General features: G+C 53.9%; 1 protein-coding gene across 1 annotated transcript in view; it reads right to left on the bottom strand.

The window, feature by feature from the left end:
* The window catches only part of PLEKHD1 (pleckstrin homology and coiled-coil domain containing D1), a 46,030-nt gene that overhangs the window by 7,662 nt on the left and 16,587 nt on the right, over positions 1-21,781 (bottom strand). Inside the window, exons 3-12 of the mRNA XM_008248580.4 lie at positions 21,524-21,613; positions 21,305-21,381; positions 20,550-20,641; positions 19,612-19,664; positions 6,831-6,925; positions 4,908-5,001; positions 1,623-1,774; positions 1,112-1,244; positions 688-832; positions 131-280 (exon numbers count right to left, since the gene is read on the bottom strand). Coding sequence (XP_008246802.4) covers positions 131-280; positions 688-832; positions 1,112-1,244; positions 1,623-1,774; positions 4,908-5,001; positions 6,831-6,925; positions 19,612-19,664; positions 20,550-20,641; positions 21,305-21,381; positions 21,524-21,613 — 1,081 coding nt within the window. The remainder of the gene's footprint in view (positions 1-130; positions 281-687; positions 833-1,111; positions 1,245-1,622; positions 1,775-4,907; positions 5,002-6,830; positions 6,926-19,611; positions 19,665-20,549; positions 20,642-21,304; positions 21,382-21,523; positions 21,614-21,781) is intronic.

Raw genomic sequence — 21,781 nt, 5'->3', positions numbered from 1 at the left:
TGGAGCTGGGCCTGCTCCTCTCGCTCACCACCTGCCCTCTCCCTGCCTGGTCCCCTTGCCCTCTTCCTGCCTGGTCACCACCAGGCTGGACGGCCCCGCCCCACCAGGCCACCCAGACGGCCGCACTCACTGTCGTTCCAGGACGTGCTGGAGCGGCGCCGGTGGAAGCGGCAGCTCTTGATGCGGCGCGTGGCCGCCTTGTGGATGTACACGGAGTTCTTCATGATGACGGCCATCTTGGCCTCCAGCTCTGCGTTCCGGATGCACTCCTCAAAGAACCCTGCGGGCGAGGCCGGGGAGGCGCGAGTGCCGCCACCTCCTTCGCTCGCTCTCCGCCCATCCCTCCCCTCCCAGAAACCCTGGTGGGGTTGACCCCACCCCTCGAGAGACCAGAGCCACCTGCTGAAGGGGCCCCCTTTGCTCCTTCAGCCATCTCGGGGGGCCGGGTCTGTCGAGGCCAGAGCTCTGAGCCTTTGCAGGCTACCCCCTCCCACGACCCCGACCACCAGCGAAAAGGAAGCAGTGCCAAATGCCCGTAGGCAGGGTCTGCGGGAGACATCCCATCAAGACCCATGGATGCCGCCTGCATCCCCGGGCCCAGCGTGGAGCTCTGGGCCTCGGCTCCAGCCGGAGCGGAGCTGCCGGGCTGGGGCGTCTCCAGGGCCAGTCCAGGAGGGCGGGGCTTACTCTTCAGATGGCTCACGTCTGCCCGCATCCTCTCCTCCTTCTCCTTGTTCCGCACCTTGGAGTTGAGCCCCTGTTCCAGGCTCCGCAAGGCGCCCTCCGCCTCCCGCAGGCGCTTCTCCAGGTCCATACGGACCTTCACCTCCGCCTGAGTGCACAGCGAGGCAACGGGGAGGGTTGGGTCCCTGGAAGCCTCCCTCGATCACCCCTGGCTCAGTGGGGTTGGATGGAAGTTACTAGAACCATCCTCTGTGTCTGAGCCCTGAACCGGCAGCACTGGGCAGCAGATTGACTGGCTGGCTGTCCCCCACCCCCACCCCGTGGCTCCATCTCCTGGATCTGAGCCTCCGGCCAGGTGAGCCCAGGTGGTTCGGGCAGCCCACCTGTGAGGTGCAAGTCCCCGGGGAGGGCAGGGCCCTGCACGCACCCTCAGCTCCTGCTCTGCCTGCTGCTTCTCGGCCGTGAGCTCCTGCAGTGAGTTCTGCAGCGCCTGGGACTGGCTCGAGTAGAACTCCCGCTCCTCCTCCAGGGCCCGCGAGCGCGCCTCGTTCTCCTTCATCCTGCGGGGGCCGACCAGGCGCTGACCCGCTGACCGGACGCTCACTCGCCGCAGCGGGAGGCCGACGGGAGGGCGGCCCCTCCCAGACAACGGGCTGCCGAGCCACCCCGAGGCCTTTCTGGGCTGTCACCCAGGTGAGGGGAGGGATGGCAGGGCCCGTGATCGGGAGCCCTCGGGGTAGCCTGAGGGCCCAGGCCTTGCCATTTCGGACCTCAGAAAAGCTCTCTGGGGCTGTTCCCTGCTAGGCACCAGGGGCTGGGAGACCCCGCCCCGCCTGCCAGGGTAACGAAGTGACCCGTGTGGACAGTGAGGACCCGAGTGCAGAGGGCCGCTCCCGGCCCCGGAGCTGGCCGCGGCCCGGGGGCTGCGGGCTCCTCACCGCTTCTCGGCCAGGAGCTTCTCCTCCCAGAGCTGCCGCATCTTCTCCTCGATCTGCCGCAGGTTGTTCTGAAGCCCCGCGCTGGGCGGCGGCGGCTGGTTCTCCGTCTCCTCCAGCATCTCCAGCGTCTTCTTCTTCTCTATGGACAGCTCCTGCACGGAGGACGGAGAAGGGCAGGAGAAGGAGCGCGAGTGAGAGTCTCCGACCCCCGCACACCGCGGCTGCCCCCACCTTCCTCCCGCGCCCTGCTTCCTGGGAGGGGCCGTCTCCTCTCCATCTCCCTGATGGGCACCTAAAATGTTTCCTCCTCCTGAGGTACAAGGTCAAGGGCTTCCTCACCAGGAGACACGGCTCCTCCTCCATCACAAGTGTCAGGGAGGGCACACTCTTCACTCTTGTGTCCAGCTTCCGGCAAGATGGCACTGCTACGGACTCATAGTGTTGTTGTTTTTTTTTTTTTTAATTGTGTGTGTTTTAGATTTATTTATTTATTTGAAAGGCAGAGTTACAGAGAGAAAGGGAGAAACAGAGATATTCCATCAGCTGGTTCATTCCTCAAATGGCCTCAACAGCCGGACCAAACTGAAGCCAGGAGCCAGGAGCTTCTTCTGGGTCTCCCATGCAGGTGCAAGGGCCCAAGGACTTGGGCCAACTTCTGCTGCTTTCCCAGGTGCATTAGTAGGGAGCTGAATTGGAAGAGGAGCAGCTGGGACTTGAACCGGTGCCCATATGGGATGTTGGCGCTGCTGCAGGCAGCAGCTTTACAGGCTGTGCCACAGAGCCGGCCCCAGTCTCAGATGGCTTGAGTGTCTGCCAAGGTTTCATGTGTTGAAATTGAATCCCCGCTCCTCATTGTCATAAGGTATTAATAGGATGGGTCCTGTATGGGAGTGCCTGGGTTCAATCCCTGGCTCTGGCTCTACCTCCAGCTTCCTACCAGTGTAGACCCTGGAGGCAGCAGTTACAGCTCAAGTAGTTGGGTTCCTGCCACTCACGTGGGAGATCTGGGTTGAGTTCCTTGCTTTAGCCAGCCCAGCCTTGACTGTTGCAGTCATTTGAGGAGTAGGCCAATGAATGGAGGTTCTCTCTCTCTCTCTCTCTCTCTCTCTCTCTCTCTCTCTCTTTCTCTCCGTCTCTCAAATAAACAATTAATAAATATATTTTTAAAAAGACAAGACTGGCACTGTGGAGAAAAAGAACCTACGTAGTAGGTTAAGCCTCTGCCTGTGGCACCGGCATCTCATATGGGCACTGGTTCAAGTCCTGGCTGCTCCTCTTCCAATTCGGCTCTGTGCTTATGGCTTGAGAAAGCAGTGGAAGATGGCCCAAGTGCTTGGGCTCCTGCACCCATATGGGAGACCTGGAAGAAGCTTCTGGTTCCTGGCTTTGGATTGGTTCAGCTCCAGCCATTGCAGCCATTTGAGGAGTGAACCAGCGGATGGAAGATCTGTCTCTCCTTCTCTCTGTAATTCTGCCTCTCAAATGCATAAATAAATACTTAAAAAAAAAAAAAAGAAGAGGGTGGAGGGGCAGATGTTGTGGTGCAGTGGGTTAAGCTGCCTCTGGGGATGCATGCGTCCCCTATAGGAGTGCTGGTTCAAATCCCAATTGCTCCACTTTCCGTCCAGCTCCCTGCTAATGAAGCTTGGGAGGCAGCAGATGATGGCTCAAGTGCGTGGGCCTCTGCCACCCATGTGGGAGACCTGGATGGAGTTCTGAGCTCTTGGTTTCAGCTGTTGCAGATACTTGGAAGATTTTTCTGTTCTCTTTCTCTCTCTCTGTCTCTGTGTCTGTCTCTCTGTCACTTTGCTTTCCAAGTAGTTGAAAATAAATAATCTTACATTTAAGAAAATCAATAAAGTGGAAACTTAACTTGTGATGCTTAGAAGTGGGGCCTTTGGGATTAGATAGAGTGGTTAGGGTGGCACCCCCATGACCGAATCCTGGGGCTTTGTAAGAAGAGGGAGAGAGCAGACAGACACACATACACATGTGTGCTCCCTGTTGCTTGCCACGCAATGCCTGGCACCACCTGGGGACTAAGCTGGCACCAAGGCCACCACTAGATGCAGCCCCAAGACCTTGCACCTCCACAATCATGAGCCACAGTAAACCTCTCTTCTTTATAATGTTTCCCAGCCTCAGTTGTTTTGTTGGAGTCACCAGAAAGTCACATTAGTGGCCTCCTCCTAGGTCCCAAAGGCAGCGTGACTTTCTGAGGTCCTTGTTCCCCCAAGAGGGAGCCAGGTGTTTGTGAAGCCAGCCAACAGGTGGCAGCCCCAGGCAGATTCTTGGGGACCACCTCCTATGACGTGAAGATAAGCACACAGAGGCACCCCACACAATGCTCCCATCAATCAAGCAAGGCTGGAAAGCTGCTTAGTCTTCAAGGCAATGGATGGGTTCAGTAACATGCACAGGTCACGTACCACGCCCCAGGCGCTCTCCAGGTACTGGGCTTAGAGAGAGCATCCAGATACAGTCTAGTCAAGTTCACCGACTGAACAACACAACCTAGACTGTGAAGTCTCACAACAGATGTACAAAATGCTGTGGCAGCCCTGAGCTCAGAGCAAACACCTGCACCCAACAACCAGAGAAGCTCGACGAAGGAGATATTTGAGCGGCCTTTAGAAGGATGAATAGGAGTTCTCCAGGCAGAGACGAGGTGGAAAGGATCTGATGCATAAAGCCACAGTATGAGCAAGGCTAGGGAGGCCGAAAGCGCTTGGCTTCCTCACGGCATGAGTTCTGTGGCTGGAGCAGGGTAGCATCGCTGCACAGGGAGAGGAGGGGGAGTGGGGCGGTAGGGGCAGAGCTGGGGCTGCGGTTTACACTTTGTCCTTGACACACGCCACCTCCACTGCCCCTCCTGGTTTCTGGGGTATCAGAGGCAGGTGACCTGGCAGCTGATTTCCCATCATGCTCCATTTCACTCAACAGCAGCTAAAATAAATGAGCCACAAGAAGGAAGCAGGTGGCTCCACAGCCTACCCTAACCAGTCCTCTGTCAGGTGTGCAAATATCAGCCCCGAAGAAGGTGGATTTCCTGAGGTCACGGTCACGGTGAGGGCAAGCTGAGATTTGCCCCCAGGGTCTGAGATCAACCAATGCCTACTGGCTGGGATTCCCATGATCGATCGATTGATGGCAGAGGAGACAGCCTTTCGCTCAGCACCCCTTGGTGTCATCTGCCTTGCAGATAACCCTTGGGGAAGCACCGTTAGAAAACCAGTGGCACGCGGCACAACCAAGCAGCCACACAGGCCTGGCGGCCACTCTCACCTCCAGTGTGTGTTGCAAGGACTCCGTGAGCTGCCTCAGTTCCTTCTTCTCCTGCTCCACACCTTTGAGGCATCTTGCAGTCAGTTCTAGCTCCCTGTGGGGCAGAGGGCTGGGTAAAGCTGTGCCCACCTCCCTCCAACCTCCTCTGCTTCCATGTCTCCTCCCAACATGGCCCACAAGTGTCCTTGGATGGCCAGCCCCAACAACAGAAATGAGGAAGCCCCAGCCAGGTGGGGTTGGAGTCACTTGCTCCAGGTGTGCATACACCTGTCAGTGTGATAAACCTGAGGCTCCCTAGGCAGAGAGAGGCATTTGAGAACAAAGCGGGTCCCGGCCGCAGCCCCAAGTTCCCTGGACAGCACTTGTAATATCCAGACGCGTTCTGACATTGGACATGGCCAAGGCCCCTCTCTTGGCTAACAAACTCCATGTTGCCTTCCTAACAAGCCTTGGTTATCTCAGCTTCTCACGCCAGTTTCCCGCCTTCTGCTTGGAAGGTTTTTCCTTTTCTTACCCAATTTTCCAAAGCCCTTTCAACTTTCCAGGCCCAGCTCAATCTAACATCTATTTATGGGCAGAGGGTCATGCACAAATCTTAATCCCTGCACCAGGGAGGAGCTGCACTGTGCCTTCGAGCACCTGTTACATAGTGTTGCACTGACATTTCCCGAGACAGCCTGGTTTCCCCAACCAGACCACGTGATCCTCAGGGGATTTATCATCTATTTCAGGGTCTGGCACGATTCTGAGAGCTATTTATGTAGGAAGATCCTCTGTGCTTTTCCCTCTCCAAAATACATGTCTAATTGACTCCCTTTTATGAGGCTGTTGCAAGAAAAATTTTCATCATTGATTGATGAAAAATAGTGATGATGATGATGATGGTGATGGTTTTAATGACATTGATGTGGTAATAGTAATGATGGTATGGTGATGATGGTGATGGTGATGATAGTGGTGATGGTGGTGATGGCAGTGATGGTGATGGTGATTATGGTGGTGATGGTGATGGTGGTGATGGTGGTGATGGCAGTGATGGCGGTGATGGTGGTGATGGTGGTGATGGTGATGGTGGTGATGGTGGTGATGGTGATGATGGTGGTGATGGTGATGAATGTGATGATGGTGGTGGTGATGATGGTGGTGATGGCGGTGATGGTGATGATGGTGGTAATGGTGATGATGGTGGTGATAGTGATGTGGTGATGGTGATGAATGTGATGATGGTGGTGATGATGATGGTGATGATGGTGGTGATGGTGGTGATGGTGATGATGGTGGTATGGTGATGGTGATGATGGTGGTGATGGTGATGACCATCAATACCACCTAAAGCAATATTCATTGAATTCCTGGGTAGACTGCCTCAGAATCACCTGGGATGCATTTTTAAAAATATTGATTACTGGGCACCATCTTCAAGAGGTTCAGATTCAGTAGATGATTATAACAGGTAGCCCCAAGGGGACTTCAAAAGTTCACGGAAAGTGCTTGTTATAGAGAAATTGAAATAAACATCTTTTAATTCCATTTTCCAAGAACTTTTTGAAATACAGTTGCAGGCTTGCAAATGACAAGGTGTGAAAGACTGTGCACGAAAAACAGAGAAGTAGGGGTTGGCTTGGCGAACGGCACCCCTGTGCCAGCCTGCTCCCATCTGGCCCCAGGAAGGTGCGAGGGGTTTGTCGCTCAGAGGGATGGATGTCTGCAGTCCCCCACGCCACAAGCTCTAGGGGGCAGTAATGACCCATTTGTTGGGGAGGGAGCCTATCTCTTCTTCTGGGCACCCCAAAAGCCCAAGCACTGGAAAGATAGACCCAATCTGGTGGTAACTCCTGGGTGGAAGCCTCTCCCGACTGGGGGCTCCAGGTGCCCTAACTCGGACACACCTCTCGCTGCACCCCTCCCAGGCACCACCGGCACCTCTTGATCTGCTCCTGTTCCATCCGCAGCTCCTGCACCACCTCCTCAAACTGCTGCTTCTCAGCCTCCAGCACCTGGTTCAGGCGCTCCAGCTCCTGCAGAGAACCAGAGAGGAAGAGTCACGGGCAGCCATGGCCCTGAGATCAGGACCCCCGGGACCCTCTGCACTCGATCACCATCTGGGGCACTGGCTGGCCCACACTGGCCATGAAGTCCTGAGGAGCCCAGGCACCACGCACAGACACAGTCTTCACAAACACGAAGTCTGCAATGAACTTGGCTGGCATAAAGGGCATGCAGCATGCTGAAGGCAGGACTTAGAAATGCTCCCCATGGTGTTTCCTGTGGCTGGATATGATCGCAATGCCAGATGTCTACTCTACTGCGGGCTCCGGTCTAACATCCTAGCAGCTAAGGCGGACTGGCTGGCCCTGCAGCCTACAGAAGAAAAAGAGGACAACCTGCATTTCCACGAAGCATCCCTCTGTTAGAAGTGGCAGACAAGAGGGGGTCGGCGCTGTGGCTCAGCGGGTTAACGCTCCGGCCTGAAGCGCCGGCATCCCGTATGGATGCCGGTTCTAGTCCCAGCTGCTTCTCTTCCGATCCAGCTCTCTGCTATGGCCTGGGAAAGCAGTAGAAGATGGCCCAAGTCCTTGGGCCCCTGTACCCACATGGGAGACCTGGAAGAAGCTCTTGGCTCCTGGCTTTGGATCGGCGCAGCTCCAGCCATTGCGGCCAATTGGGGAGTGAACCATTGGATGGAAGACTTCTCTCTCTGCCTCTCCTCTCTCTGTGTGTAATTCTGACTTTCAAATAAAAAAATAAATAAATCCTAAAAAAAAAAAAGAAGTGGCAGACAGAAACCATTCCCAACCCAAAAGTCGGAGAATAATGACTTTTTTCCCCAAGGCCTCTGGCAGGCAATGAGTGTGAGTGGTTGTACTTTTCCTCCGTTCAGTCCTAAGAGTGGGGAAGGGCCAGAAAGCCCAGGACAGGCCCCACGGCGCAAGCCCAGTGTTACCCAGCTGGGCTGTGCCCTTTTTTTTCTGGGATTTGATAGGAGGTCCACTTCCTGGGAGGTTTGGCTTAAAGCATTTTTAGGACAACAGCTTTGTTTCTCCACATTTCACACGGCGGTGGGGGGGGGGGCACTGTTCCTACATCTGCTTTCTCACTTTGAGCTCCAAAATGCACTTTCATTCTCAGGGGGGCCTTTGTGCCCAAGTATAATGGAGACCAGCCAGGGAACAGGGCTGCCATTGGCACGAGATGCAGAGGAGGCATAAAAAACGAAGGAGAGGAGAGTCTGATTTGAACCCCTTGCCCCTGACCTCCGCCCCTAAACTTCTTGCCCTAACAGCCACCATTCCTTTCCTTTCTGACCATTATTGGCATTTTGGGCATGGCTCATGCAGTATGAACCGGTCTCAGTTTGCCAAATGTGGTCATCACCAAAGATGCTCCCTGGCATTTTGGAAATACCATACACAGATTTCGAATCCTTTTGCGCCAAGAAAAAAATACCTCATCTTTTCATTCCATTTTCCACAAACTTTCTGAAGTGTGTTCATAGTCGGAGGCTATAGCTGGACGCACTGCGTGGCCACCGTGCACCTGCTAATGTTGGGTGGGCCAGGGGACTGTCTGAGGCCAGTGGAATGTAAGCAGATGTGTAGTAGTTCCACTAGATGCCTTTAGAAGACAGTGAGTGGGACTGGTGCTGTGGTGTAGTGGGTAAAGCTGCCACCTGTGATGCCAGCATCCCCTATGGGCACGAGTTCAAGCCCCAGCTACTCCACTTCCACTCCAGGTCTCTGCAAATGCACCTGGGAAAGCAGCAAAAGATGGTCCAAGTCCTTGGGCCCCTGCACCCATGTGGGAGATCTGGAAGAAGCTCCTGGCTCCTGGCTCCAGATCGGCTTGGGCCACCGAATAGTGGAAGATCCAGGAGGGTGGCATTCTCATATCTTTTCCCCACACCCTGCCCTCTGCATCTCTGCCCCTGTGTGCTCTGATGTCCTTGATAATACGCTGAGACGTGCATTTCCCTGAGGGCTATAAGCCACCCTGGCAAATTAATCACACCCAAGGAGGGGGTCAGGGATGCCCAATTTTTGGCAGAATGTCTCAACACCCAGACCTGCTGCTGGGAGGTGGGGTGGCCTTGTAGAGCAGAGTCTGTGACTGTAACAAGTGCATCTCCCATTCCTTTTTGCACATTTGCACTAACAAAAGCTAGCCACCTCTTACCTGTGTCTTATGATGTATCCTGTGGCTGGTCTGGGGACGTAAGAGTTTACCTAGAAATTTCAGGATGCACTGTCTTCCCTGAGCCCCCATGACTACCCTTTCTCCTTTAAGAGAAGTGTGAACAGGAGAGAGCATGTTTGGGACCTGGAGGCCCCTCTAACAAAGGTACTGTCTGCCTCCATCACCTCTCTTCTCTGTGTGTGGCCTGTCCAGCGTCCAGGTCAGCCTGGTCCTAGCTCAGTTCTGGTAGCAAGCCCTCAAGCTGCAGGGCCCAGGTAGACTGTGCCAGAATGGATAGAACGCGGGACCACCCCGCTGCTGTCCTCTGCTGCAGCTTTGCTTGCTTCGTGGGTGGGGAAGCCCACGTCACAGGTGTCAAAGGAGGTTGGGAGAGTTTCTCGCTTATGTGAGTCTGGTTCTTCCTGAGTCCTCAGAGTCGCCTTACTCCCCCTGGTGGCCTCTGCCTGCTGTGGCAGAGCTGTTTAGGGGCTTGCAAACCTCCCTAGGCTGGGACCTGAAAAACCACAAAGGCACCTGGTCTCAGAGGCCCCCAGGCTTCTGCTGCTTTTGAAACGAACACCCAGGAGCCAGCTGGAGGACCCCACCCACCTCCTCCGCTGCTGCCCCCTGGGAAACGCCTACTCCAGTGCCCCAACTTGCAATCATTTCTCTTGGCTTAACAGGACCTTGGGCTATCTTTATGTGGACGAAGGTAGGAAAGAGTTAATGATGAATGTGCCTTCTCTGGCCAGCATTTATGAGGGTACTTCAAATAGTTTGTGGAAAAATGGAATTCAACAATAAGCTTATTTCAGTGCAAAAAATTTTTGGAATCCATGTATAGCTTTTTCATAATATGCATTTTTCATGAACTTTTAAAAGACTCCTCTTATGCATTGATTTAATTATTTGTCACCAAAATAAACTTCTTCAGTTCCATTTTCTACAAATTTTCTCTTCTTTTTATTTATTTCTCTTTCTGTGTTTTTTTTTTTAAGAGATTGACTTATTTGAGGTGCTGGCGTCACTGTGTAGCAGGTAAAGCCACTGCCTGTGATTCTAGCATCTCGTGTGGACACCAGTTCATGTCCCAGCTGCTTCGCTTCTGATCCACCTCCCTGTTGATGGTCTGGAAAAAACAGCGAAAGATGGCCCAAATACTTGGGTCCCTACCGCTCATGTGAGACCTGGAAGAAGCTCCTGGCTCCTGGCTTTGGCCTGGTCCAGCCCCATCTGGTGCGGCTATCTGGGGAGTGAACCAGTAGATAAAAGATTCTCTCTCTCTCTCTCTCTCTCTCTGCCTCTCTCTCTCTCTCTGTAACTCTGACTTTCAAAATAAATAAATAAATCTTTTTAAAAATCTTAGCACTACTTAAAAAAAAAAAAAAGGTTTACTCATTTGAAAGAATTAGAGAGAGAGAGAGACAGAGACAGAGACAGAGAGAGAAATCTTCCATCTGCTGGTCACTCTCCAAACAGCAGCAACAGCCAGGGCTGGGCCAGGCTGAAGCCAGGAGCAGGAATTCTATTCAAGTCTCCCACATGGGTTACAGGGGCCCCAGCACCTGCCATCCCCTGCTGCTTTCCCAAGTACATTAACAGGGAGGTGCAGAAGAAGTGGAACAGCCGGGACTCTGAACTCCCACATGGGAAGCCGTGGTCGCAAGCAACAGCTTAATCCACTGCACCACAACGCCAGCCCCTTAAAGTCCCCTTCTGTGTGTTTCACGATGCCAGCAGGTCTCTACAAAGCCCCTAAGTACAAGAAAGGGAAGCCAGTCCACCTGGAAGCAATCAGATGGCCTCTCTTCTCCCCTCTCTCCCTCCAGCCAGGCGCATTCACAAAGGTGCATTTTCTGCCCAAGTCAGCAGCTGCGTGACGCCTGTTGCATGAAAGAGGCAGAGGAACAAGTGCCGGTGACTCAGAGCCCTCCATGGTCAACGGCACTTGAAAGGCAATTCTGCCTTCATCAGACGCTTGTGCTCCCTGCGTGGTTTTCCTGCCAAGAGACTGCCCGAACTCTGCGTGAAAGGCTCTTGGGAAATTCTCCTCTTAAGACAGCCCATTTCACTCTGAACAGCTGGTTACAAAACTGCCAGAGCAAGCACTTGGTGGGGGGTTAAGATGCCGCCTGGGACGCCTGCATCCCATTTCAGAGCGCCTGGTCCTCGGCCAGCTTTTCCACGTCAAATTCCAGCTTCCTGCTAACGTGCACCGGGGAGGCGGCGGGTGATGGCTCCCTCCGTCTCATCCCTGCCATCCACACGCGAGATTCCGATAGAGTTCTAGGCGCCTGGCTTTAGCCTGGGCCAGCCTTGATGGTGTGGAGAATTTGGAGAGCGAACCAGTGGATAGACGATCTCGCTCTCTCTATCTGCCTTTCAAATAAAAATAAATAACAACAACAACAATGGAAGTCCCCCTTACAGGCTCAACGCCCTGCCAGGCTCAGCGCTGTCAGTCTCCGAAAGCCGTAAGTACAAACGCAGGGATGGGACGGAAGAGAGGGGTGAAGCTTGCGGGGCTCCCATCAGAGGGAGCAGCCCTCCCTTCCCAAGCCCGCTAAGACATCTCTGTCCTTTACTCAAACTTTCTCTCCCTTCAGCAGCTGCCTCTCGCCCCGGGCCTTTCTCTCAGTCTCGGCCACGACTTTCTGTGTAGCCCCCTCCTCAGCTGTGAAGCCTGTGCCACCCCCTCCCCCAGTGTGCAAAAGCAGAGCCAGAAAACAGCTCCTAGCCAGAGGGAAGACTGGCAAAGGCAAGACAGCAGCCCACACCTGGCCACTTCTCTCTCTCTATATATATATATACATATATTTTATATATATATACATATATATATATTTGAGAGGCAGAGTCACAGACAGAGAGAGGCAGAGACAGAGAGAGAGCTTGTCCATCTGTTGGTTCACTCCCCAAGTGGCTGCAACAGCTGGAGTTGGGTCGATCTGAAGCCAGGAGCCAGGAGCTTGTTTAAGGTCTCCACGTGGGTGCAGGGGCCCAAGCACTTGGGCCATCCTCTACTGCTTTCCCAGGCCATCATTAGTCAGGGAGCAGGATCGGAAGTGGAGTGCCTGGAACCCAAACCGGCGCCCACACAGGATGCTGGCGCTGCAGGCGGAAGCTGAACCTATCACTGCCGCAACGCCAGCCCCTCTTCACGTGCATTGCCTCATTTAATCCTTGCAACAACTTCAAGTACGGCCTCACTTTGCAGATGGGAAAACCACCGGTGTGTCAAGGGCAAGTCACTTGTTCAGGTCACATAGCCAGGAACGATGAAGGAGGGACTCAACACACAGACGGTGAGAGATAAACCAGGATGGAAAGCCCTGGGCACCGCTGGTGGGAGTGTCAACTGGTACAAGTATTCCGGAAAGCAATTCGGCAACTGGATCAGGCATCTGGAAAGTTCTTACTGAGTGAGGCGGGCCTTGGGGCAGCAGCTAAGTCGCTGTTTGAGACGCAAGCATCCCACGTTAGAGTGTCTGGTGCGAGTCCCTTCCAATTCAGCTTCCCGCTAATGTGCATCCTGGGATCCAGCAGATGGCGGATGGCTCCAGTGCTTGGGCCCCTGCCACCCATGTGGACAAGTCTGGGAGGTAACAACTCCGGGGGTCCCAGCCTTGGGGTGCTCCTCACACATGTGTGAGTTCTACCTTTAGGGGTCCTTTCCGGTTCCCCCAGTGAATATCAGAGAAAAGCCCCTCCCATTCTGGCTGGGGATGTAACCATTTTAAACACAACAGGACACTCTGTTCTTAGCAAGCCTGCCATGACCAGAAACTGCTTGACCAGAGACTAGTCTACTTAGAAGAAGGAGGGTGCCCAACGCCAGCCCCCTCAAGCTATCCTGTCCCACCCAAGCCGGGGAGAACACTGACAAGCATTAGTGAAGTTCACAGTCAAGGGGCCAGGCTCAGGAAAAGACTGAGACAAGGGCGGCATTTGGTGCAGCCGTTAAAACACAGCTTGAGCCAGCGCCGTAGCTCACTAGGCTAATCCTCCGCCTAGCGGCACTGGCACCCCGGGTTCTAGTTCCGGTCGGGGCGCCGGATTCTGTCCCGGTTGCCCCTCTTCCAGGCCAGCCCTCTGCTGTGGCCCGGGAGTGCAGTGGAGGATGGCCCAAGTACTTGGGCCCTGCACCCCATGGGAGACCAGGAGAAGCACCTGGCTCTTGGCTTCAGGTCAGCATGGTGCCCTGGCCGCAGCAGCCATTGGGGAGTGAACCAACGGAAAAGGAAGACCTTTCTCTCTGTCTCTCTCACTGTCCACTCTGCCTGTAAAACAAACAAACAAACAAAAAAAAAACCCACAGCTTGAGACACCCACGTCCGATATCTGGGTGCCTGGGCTGGAGTCCCAGCTGCACCCCCAATTCCACCTTCCCACTAATGTGTACCCTGCAGGGAGAGGGTAGGAAAGAGATCGCTCAGGTAGTTGTGTCGCTGCCACCCACGTGGGGACCAGGACTGAGTTCCTGCTCCTGGCTCCCATCTGGCCCATCCCGTTGTGCTGGGCATTTGGGAAGTGGGACTGCAGATGGAAGATCAGACTGTCTGTCTGTCTCTATTTCTCTGCTTCTAAAATAAATGAAGTGGGTTTCTGTTTGTTTTTTGCTTTTGTTTGTTTATTTTAGAGAGATAGATAAATGTTAAAAGAAACTTCAGGGAGGAAAAAAAAAAAAGAATACAGGTCAGAAACTTAGATCCAGGGGCCAGCACCATGGCGCAGTAGGTTAATCCTCCGCCTCTGGAGCCAGCATCCCATATGGGCGCTGGTTCAAGACCTGGCTGCTCCACTTCCAACCCAGCTCTCTGCTATGGTCTGGGAAAGCAGTAGAAGATGGCCCATCCGCTGGTTCACTGCCCAGTTGGCCACAACGGCCAGAGCTGCACCGATCGGAAGCCAGGAGCCAGGAGCTTCCTCTGGGTCTCCCATGCAGGTGCAGGGGCCCAAGCACTTAGACCATCTTCTAATGCTTTCCCAGGCCATGGTGGCACAGTGGGATAAGCCACCGCTTGCAACATTGGCATCCAGTATTTCAGTATTGATTTGAGTCCCAGATGTTCTACTTTCTTTTTTTTTTTTCTTTTTTTTTTTTTTTTTATTTTTTTTTTTTTATTTTTGACAGGCAGAGTGGACAGTGAGAGAGAGACAGAGAGAGAAAGGTCTTCCTTTGCCGTTGGTTCACCCTCCAATGGCCGCCGCTGCAGCCGGCGCACCGCGCTGATCCGATGGCAGGAGCCAGGATCCAGGTGCTTTTCCTGGTCTCCCATGGGGTGCAGGGCCCAAGCACCTGGGCCATCCTCCACTGCACTCCCTGGCCATAGCAGAGAGCTGGCCTGGAAGAGGGGCAACCGGGACAGAATCCGGCGCCCCAACCGGGACTAGAACCCGGTGTGCCGGCGCCGCAAGGTGGAGGATTAGCCTATTGAGCCACGGCGCCGGCTCCAGATGTTCTACTTTCAATCCAGCTCCCAGCTAATGCACTTGGGAGGCAGCAGAAAATGGTCCAGGTACTTGGGTCCCTGCCACCCATGTGGGAGATCAGGATGGAGTTCTTCGTTCATGGCTTTGCTTGACATGACCTGGCCATTGTAGGCATTCAGGGATGAACCAGCAGATGAAAGAACTCTCTCTCTCTCCCTCTTTCTCTCTCCATCTCAATATCACTATCTCTCTCTCTCTCTCTCTGTCTAGTTCTGCCTTTCAAATAAATAATCTTTTTTTAAAAATACACAAAAGTCAGAAAATGTGAGGAAGACAAAAATTAAAAAAAGAACGAGTACAAGCATAGAAAACAGTAATAAATTGGTAGCAATCAACCCAACTATAGTTAAAATAGTCATTTTAAATGTCAATGATCTGGGGCGAGCGCTGTGGCACAGTGGGTAAAGCCACTGCCTGCAGTTCCGGCAACCCATATAGGAGCCAGTTCAAGTCTCTACTTCTGATCCAGCTCTCTGTTGTGGCCTGGGAAAGCAGTGGAAGATGGCCCAAGTGCTTGGGCCCCTGCACCCTCATGGGAGACCTGGAGGAAACTCCTGGATCCTGGCTTTGGATCGGTGTAGCCCCGGCCATTGCGGCCATCTAGGGAGTGAACCAGCAGATGGAAGACTTCTGTCTCTCTGTCTCTGTAACTCTGCCTTTCAAATAAATAATTAAATCTTAAAAAAAATAATTGGGTGGGGATACAAATATTTTTTTAAAAAGTCAATGGTCTAAAAAATACACCAATTAAAAGAGTTTAAAGGGGCCAGTGCTGTGGCACAGTGGGTTAAAGCCCTGGCCTGAAGCGCCAGCATCCCATATGGGTGCCAGTTCTAGTCCCAGCTTCTCCTCTTCCAATCCAGCTCTCTGCTATGGCCTGGGAAAGCAGTAGAGATGGCCCAAGTCCTTGGGCCCCTGTATCCGCATGGGAGACACAGAAGAAGCTCCTGGCTTCTGACTTCAGATCGGCGCAGCTCTGGCCGTTGCAGCCAATTGGGGAGTGAACCAGCAGATGGAAGACCTCTCTCTCTATCTCTACCTCTCTCTGTAACTCTTTCAAGTAAATAAAATAAATCTAAAAAAAAAAAAAAAAAAAAGCTTATAGATCCAAAGCCAAGACCAGATCAAAGTGAATCAAAAAAATAAGACCTGTCCCGGTTGCCCCTCTTCCAGGCCATCTCTCTGCTGTGGCCAGGGAGTGCAGTGGAGGATGGCCCAAGTGCTTGGGCCCTGCACCCCATGGGAGACCAGGATAAGTACCTGGCTCCTGCCATCGGATCAGCGCGGTGCGCCGGCCGCAGCACGCAGGCCACGGTGGCCATTGGAGGGTGAAGCAACGGCAAAGGAAGACCTTTCTCTCTGTCTCTCTCTCTCACTGTCCACTCTGTCAGTCAAAAAAAAAAAAAAAAAAAAGACCTAATTATGCGTTGTCTACAAGGGAACCACTTTAAATATAAAGATATTTAGATTAAAAGTAAAGAGGAAAGCAAGATGAGCCACACTGACACTGACGGAAAGAGGAGGTAGCTCTGTGAGTTTCAGAGGAGGCTGACTTTAGGTCAAAGTATGTTATCAGGGATGGAGAGAAGCATTACATTGGGATATAAATTGCATTGCCAAAAAAGGTATTTTTCTAAAGATTTATTTTTATTTATTTGAAAGGCAGTTATAGAGGGGAAGAGAGAGAGAGAGAGAGAGAGAGAGAGAAAGCGCTCTTCCATCCCCTGGTTCACCTTCCAAATGGCCCATGGGGGAGGTGAGAGATGAGGCCACAGTAGGGACCCTGGGTGCCCTGTACCTGAGGAAGGGCGCCCTGGGCGGATGAGTCCAGGATGGCTCTCCCCGTACCCTCTGCCCACGCCTGCAGAGGGCTGGCCCTTCCCTGCTCACAGGGAATGCCAGGGCTGCAGCATCGCACGGCACACGGGCCTTGCCAGTGCCCCAAACGCTTCCCTGCACTCTATCTACATCATTGAGCCGCACGGTTACCCAAGAATAGGGCGGGAACAAGCTGGGTTTTGCTCACACACCACAGACGGAGAGACTGAGGCCCAGGGAAGTCAACCGCTATGACCAAGTTCACACCACCAGGGACAAGGCGGAAACACTGGCACAGGGGATGAGAGCCAGGGAGCAATTTTCTGCCCTCTGCCTACCCAGCAAGGCCTCCACTCCAGGCACCAGCTGGGCTGCAGCCTCACTCGTATTCTGTACAAAAAAAAAAAAAAAAAAAGAAAGAAAAAAGAAAAGAGAAAGCTCACAACCGACGGCTTCCTCCTTCCACGGGCTGCGGCATTAAGTGAGGCCTGTGCGTAGTGGGTGTCCGCTGTCCTAATTTCCTGGCTAAAGACCTAGATAAAGTGTCTAAATTTTCCTCCAGCCGAACAGCTGCCCCAGATTTGGCCTCTCCAATGGATAAGCCTATCCGCCTCCTCACTGGTGCCCGGGTCTGCCGCTCAGTCCACCCCCGGACTTCCAGGAGCACCTGTCTTTGGGTTGCTGAGCCTACAAAAGGAGTCCCACGGGAAATGCATAGCCTGCATGAAGAAAACCCCAGAACTGGGATGTGGGACCTGGATGACAGACAGGGAGGCCCACACTGGGGCAGGGGGAGGATGACACTCCATGGCAGCTCAGTGCCAATCCTCAAATCCAGGCCTCCAAATACAAATCCTCAATCTTTGTTTTTTTTTTTTTTTTTTTTTTTTTTTTTTCCCTTCGTAATCAACAGAAGGATTCAGAAGCCCAGCCAGAAGAATAAATGGGCACGAATCACTGACAGTATCTGGGAAGAAGGAAAACGAGGGTGGATCATTCCACCAGATTAAAACCAGGAGGTAATGTGTTGCGAGAACCACACCTGTGTGCTGGGGCCAGCTTTTAGCCTAGCAATGAAGACGCCTTTCTCCTGGCTCCCGACTCCAGCTTCCTACTAAATGCAGACCGAGGGAGGTAGTGGTGATGGTTCAAGTCATTGGGTCCCCACAACCCACATGGGACACCTGCATTGAGTCCCTGGCTCCCAGATTTGACCCTGCGCCTAGCCGCAGCGAATGTGAGCACTTGGGGGTTGAACTAGGAGATGAGAGTTCTCTCTCTCACTCTCTCTCTCTTTCTCTTTACACACTGATTCATTCCACAAACATTGCTCAAGCATGCATCTTGGGTGCTGTGCCAGGCCCCAGAAGCGTTTGGGGTGTGGAGGGGACATGATGCCTCTTGGCTGCTTCAGAGCCCAGTGAGGGGTGGATGGGAGGGTGAGGGGTTCTTGAGAGACAAAGTCACAGTCAGGCGCTGAGCCAAGGCTGGTAGCCCCTGCCCTGTGGCTAGCAATGAGGAGGACAAGGACAAATGAGTGGGCAAAGAGCAGTAGACTGAATCAGGCCCTCCTTCTGTGTACTCCTCCAAACAGATCCATCATCAATGATAACAGGATCAGAACACTAACAAACGTATTCATTAAGTGCCATCCTGTGCCCCATGCACTTCTTATATGCAATGTCGCATGGATCCTGCACATCATTGGTTCCGTTTTCCAGATGAGAATATAGATCTTCAGAGAGGTTAAGTAACTTGCCCGAGGTTGAGGCTAGCGTTGTGGTACAGTGGATGAAGCGGCAGCCTGTGACGCCAGCATCCCATATCGGACCACCAATTCAAGTCCTAGCTGCTCTACTTCCAATCCAGCTCCCTGCTAATGTGCCTTGGAAAGTAGCAGAGGATGGCTCGAGTGCTTGGGACCCTACCACCCACATGGGAAACCCAGATGGAATTTCAGGCTCCTGACTTTGGCCTGGCCCAACCCTGGCTGTTTTGGCCATTTGGGGACTGACCAACAGATGAAGATCTCTTTGTCTCTCAGTATCTTCATCTCTCTGTCGCTCTGCCTATCAAATAAAGTCAATCGTTTTTTTTTTAAAAAAATATATATATATTATTCATTTGATAGGCAGAGCAACAGAGAAGCAGAGGCAAAAATACAGAGAGAGAGAGAGAGAGAGAGAGGGAGAGAGAGAGAGAGAAATCTTATATCCACTGGTTTACTCCCTAATTGGCCACAATGGCTGGGGTTGGGCCAGACGGAAACCAGGAACCAGGAGCTTCTTCCAGGTCTCCCACGTGGCTGCAGGGACCCCAGCACTTGGGTCACCCTCTGTTGCTTTCCCAGGTGCCTTAGTAGGGAGCTGGGTGGGAAGTGGAGCAACTGGGACTCCAACTGGTGCCCATACAGGATGCCGGCACTGCTGGTGGTGGCTTTACCTACTACATCACAGTGCTGGCCTAAGTCAATCTTTTTTTAACAATGCAAAAAAAAAAAAAAAATCCACAAACCACACACACAAAACCTTGCCCAAGGTCACACAGTGAGAGGCGGTGAAGGTCAAACACAAACAGAGGCAGCCTTGCTGCAGAGCAGGATGGCTAACCACTGCGGCCCCCTGCCCTTCAGGAGTAGCAATGATGCCTCAGGGCAGACAAGGCCACATCGTGCACAGATCCAAAGGGAAGAGCGCCACAGCGGTTCTCCACCTTCAGGGGAGGGAAGTCTCCTGACCCACACGGGCGCCCCAGGCCAACATGTGGCCTGCTCGGGACTTGCATTCCTGATGTTGACACCGACAGAAGCAAAGCAGGTCTGAGATCATCAAACCAGATCAGCCACGCTTATGGTCCAGAAGCCCCTCCGTGGGCAAAGGCCAGCGCAGCCCCCTGTGACCACCACTGACAACCAGCTCCCTGCCTCTTGACACCGCCGATGACATTTTTGGGTGGCTTTCTCTAAAAGGTAGTCATCCAACCTTTGTACTCTCTTCCCAGGGGCTGGCTTCTCGCCAGGAAGTGACAGGAAGTCCCAAGCAATGTCTGCTTCCTTGGTCTCCTGCTCTGTCCCATCTGATTTTCCAGCAAGTCCTCCAAAGCCCCAGCTCCCGCAAGCTCAACACCTGAATGCTAGGAACACAAGCAGGAACAGCATGGCCGTAACGAAAGGTCGCGGGCGGGGAGGCAGCCGTCCTGGGGGTTCACGGGGCACACCTACCTCCCTCTGCTCCCTCTGAAGGCACAGTTCTTCCGTCTCTTCCATCAGTTTGTCTGCCAAGGCAAGTGCACACACACGTTCATGAAGGGTTCGTTCCAGAGCTGGGCCCTGAGATGGCAGGGGCAGCTCTGGGTGATAGGAGCAGCCTCGCTGGCCTCCTCTGCTTCCTTCCCTTCCCATCAGTGTGCCTGCTTTGGGTATTGGCAGGGTTTTGGCAGCCCCCGATACTGCAGCTGCTGGGCTGGTCCCCAGCTGTCTGCCAGCCAAACTCGTGTCTGGCCAGTGTGGGAAGGCAGAGTCCTGGAGTGGGGTGAGAGGTGCCCAGAGCTGGGCCCCAGGGGTCTAAGCAGGCAGAAGCAGAGAGGGTCCCAGGCAGAGGGGCACAGCCCAGCCTCAGCACCTTCTGTCCCCACCGAGAAGGTTTACCAGCCAGCCAGGGGCACAGGGACTTGTAGCCCTGGGGCCAGGTTGACGGTGGTCTGGGGGTGTGGCTGGAGGCAAGTGCAGGACCTGGGAGCCCAGGGCAGGATGACCTCAGCTCCATTTATGGAGCCCTTACTGTGTGCGGCACACAAGCTCTTACAGGGGTTTTCTCATTTAGCGGATCCCTGCACCACCTCTAAAAGCTATGGGCTATTTTTATCTCCATTTTAAGGAAGAGGAAATTTAGGCTTATAGACGCTGAGCTGCCTAAAGACACATACACACCCTGACACATCAGTGACCAGGCTGCGTCCAAAGCCCAGGCTCCTAACCACTGGGCTCTCCTGCCCCCAGCCACCCTGGCAGAAAAGGACATTTATGGCACCATAACGCCCTCCAGGCATTGCCCTGGTCCCTGGCTCTTTGCAGCTGGCTAGGCCCTGCCCCATCCCCACTGGGAACCTCCATCAAGCCCCTGGCTGCAGCCCCAGCCCCAGTCCAGTCCTCCAGCCAACCTAAATACTCCTGCTTTTCCTTAGCCAACTGCAGCCCCTGGGCCTCCAGGCTTTTGATCATGGCTTCTCCCAGCTGGGCGTTCTTCCAAGTCCTGGGGAGGGGAGACAGATGGGACAGAAGAGAGAAGAGGAAGAAACACAAAATCATTGAAATCAAAGGATGCACCTGCTCTGTACTCATCCATCCTTTTTTTAAGGCCTGAACCTCGGTTTGCACTGTCTCGGGCACTCAGGGGTCTGGGCACAGCACCAGCATCGATCACTTACGGTAACTGGAGGTTGGCCCTGGCTGCAAAGTGGGCCACGAGCACTTGCAGAGCAGGGAAGAGACGTCTGTCTGCACAGCTGAATGCCCCCACCTAGCACAAGGCCAGGCACAGGGCACAGAGCCAGCACGCAGTCTATTTGTTGGATGAACAGCATGACCCTGCTAGAATCTGCAGGTGTGGGGACAGGGCCAGGGTTTTCCGTGATCTGGACCCTAATTTGTAAAGTGTAGCTCAGGCCTCTGCTCCAGTTACTTTGGGGCCCTGGGCGGTGCCAAATCGAGCTTGTCACACTGGAGTCACCCCCAGTGGGGTCCACGTCTGCCACCTGTGGCTTTAGACGGTCCAGGTTCACTTAGGCGACCCTCGCAGATGCTCAAACCCTGGCTTCACTCTGTGCCCACCAGGATCCCAGGCAGGGGGCAGGGAGTTCAAGGGCAACCAAGCCCATCCCCCTTCCCTCTCCCCCCACCCCGCCCACATACTTACACCTTCCCAGATTCCTGCAGCATCTCCAGCCACTGCGTCTGCTCAAACTCGGACTCGGCCGCCAGCAGGATGTTCCCCTGCCAAGGAGAGGAGCCGTGGCCATGACTGAGCGGTCCAGCCCTGCTCTCCCAGCCACGGGCACTGCACCCCTCCCAGCCCAGGCTGCCCAGGGGGCTTTCCTAGGGCAACTCTGTGCCCACTGAACACAGCTCCACTCACGTGGAAGTCCTGATGGGAGATCTTCATGGCGTAGGGCATGCTGGGCTCCTCCTTGGCTTCCACCAGGCAGCCCCCCAGGGGGATGACACCCTGAGAAAGACCCAGAACACACAGTCCCCACCCCCATCCAGTCAGGTCACTCAGGGCAGAGCCAGGTCTTGTCAAGGGCCCCAGACCGGAAGTCAGCCTCTGCAGCCACAGAGAGCCCACACGTACCCAGTCCCCTGCCGTCCCCCAAAGGCCCCATCGGGCTCTCCC

Source organism: Oryctolagus cuniculus, chromosome 20 (assembly GCF_964237555.1).
Source record: "Oryctolagus cuniculus chromosome 20, mOryCun1.1, whole genome shotgun sequence".
Taxonomy (NCBI): Eukaryota; Metazoa; Chordata; class Mammalia; order Lagomorpha; family Leporidae; genus Oryctolagus; species Oryctolagus cuniculus.
Note: the sequence above shows the minus strand (reverse complement) of the source record. Positions and strands in the feature narration are given on the sequence as shown.